General features: G+C 38.0%; 1 protein-coding gene across 1 annotated transcript; it reads left to right on the top strand.

Moving 5' to 3' along the window:
• Positions 1-319: 319 nt before the first annotated feature.
• On the top strand, positions 320-1,117 carry LOC102669934 (uncharacterized). The gene has a single exon (XM_006603417.1). It carries the CDS (start codon positions 320-322, stop codon positions 1,115-1,117), a length of 798 nt encoding a protein of 265 aa, XP_006603480.1.
• The last annotated feature ends 221 nt before the right edge of the window (positions 1,118-1,338 follow it).

Raw genomic sequence — 1,338 nt, forward strand, 5'->3', positions numbered from 1 at the left:
TTATTTAAGAAAAGTGTAATATATATACAAAATAAAATCTATTAAAGTTGTCATTATTAGATTATAACTGTTAAAGATTGCCCGCTCTTTTATCTTGTAGTGGTCATTATTATTATTATTATTATAAAGGCTAGACTGCTGCGTATTATTTTAACTACTTTTTATCCTATAAATATCCCACTCACATCTTTGTTTTACCCACCCGCCATATTTCCTCTGTCTCGCGCGCACAACCTTGAGTTCAGCTTTCGTTCCATTGGGGGTTCATTCATATCAGTTTTTTCATATTTCACATCAATTATAGTAGGCCACCAAACCAATGGCAAAAGCAGAACATCCTCGGAGAAAACTCGTTATAAAGATCTTCCCTCCAGGTTCTAAAGTTTCTTATTCTTGTGGTGCCAACACTCCAAAAGATTCAATAGTGTCCAAAGTGTGTGAGCTGAAGAATAAGAAGGGTTATTATGCCATGACAATGTGGGTTAACACCGAAAACCCATCAGAATCTTGTGTCACTGATTCAAGAATTTCAAGAACCGAAATGGCAACACGGGTTAACACTAAAAACCAGTCCAAAGTATGTGAGTCGGAGAAAAAGAAGGAGGATAGTGTGCGTGTGGAGTGCAAGAACAGAGAGAAGAAGAAGCAAAAGGTGGAGCACGTAATGATGATGGACCGTTGCAAGAAGATGCAATGCTGGGCGATGTTGAAGCGCTTGATGGTAGGAAGAGATGCGTGGGCTTTACAGAAGGATGTTCTTCATCCTAAGATTTTTTACGTTCTTGATAAGTCTGAAGCCATGAAAAAGCCAAAGGGTTTGGAGGATATTGAGTCAAAGTTGAAGAATTCGGATTACTCAGAAGCTTATGAGTTTGTGGATGATGTGAGGCTTGTGTTGTCTTATGCATTGCAATACCCTCCAAGGAGTGAGGTTCACAGAACTGCAACAAGGATCACCGAGGGTTTTGAGGTCAATTGGAAAACTATGAAGGAGAAGTGGATGCGTGAGGCCGAAGAGACGAACAAGATTTGCAAGAGGGAATTACATGTGTGTCCAAATGAAAGAAGTCAAGTGAGTAATCATCTCACAAAAAGGAGCAATATTTTTATGTGCTGATTCAAAATAGCTTCTCACCACAAGTCAAGAAAGCTATGCCAATAAGGGTCATTATGAGCAGCATGGACATTACCCCTCTTCAAGAGTTTCATTTAATTACCTGGTTTATTCATTTTTATGTATAAAGTATCTATTGAGTTTCACGTAAGAAGTTTCTACTGTTTCTATTTTGAGTTGTAAGATTACTCCTCAATAACAAGAATAACAAGAAAGTTCTGCTA

Source organism: Glycine max, chromosome 18, assembly GCF_000004515.6.
Source record: "Glycine max cultivar Williams 82 chromosome 18, Glycine_max_v4.0, whole genome shotgun sequence".
NCBI lineage: Eukaryota > Viridiplantae > Streptophyta > Magnoliopsida > Fabales > Fabaceae > Glycine > Glycine max.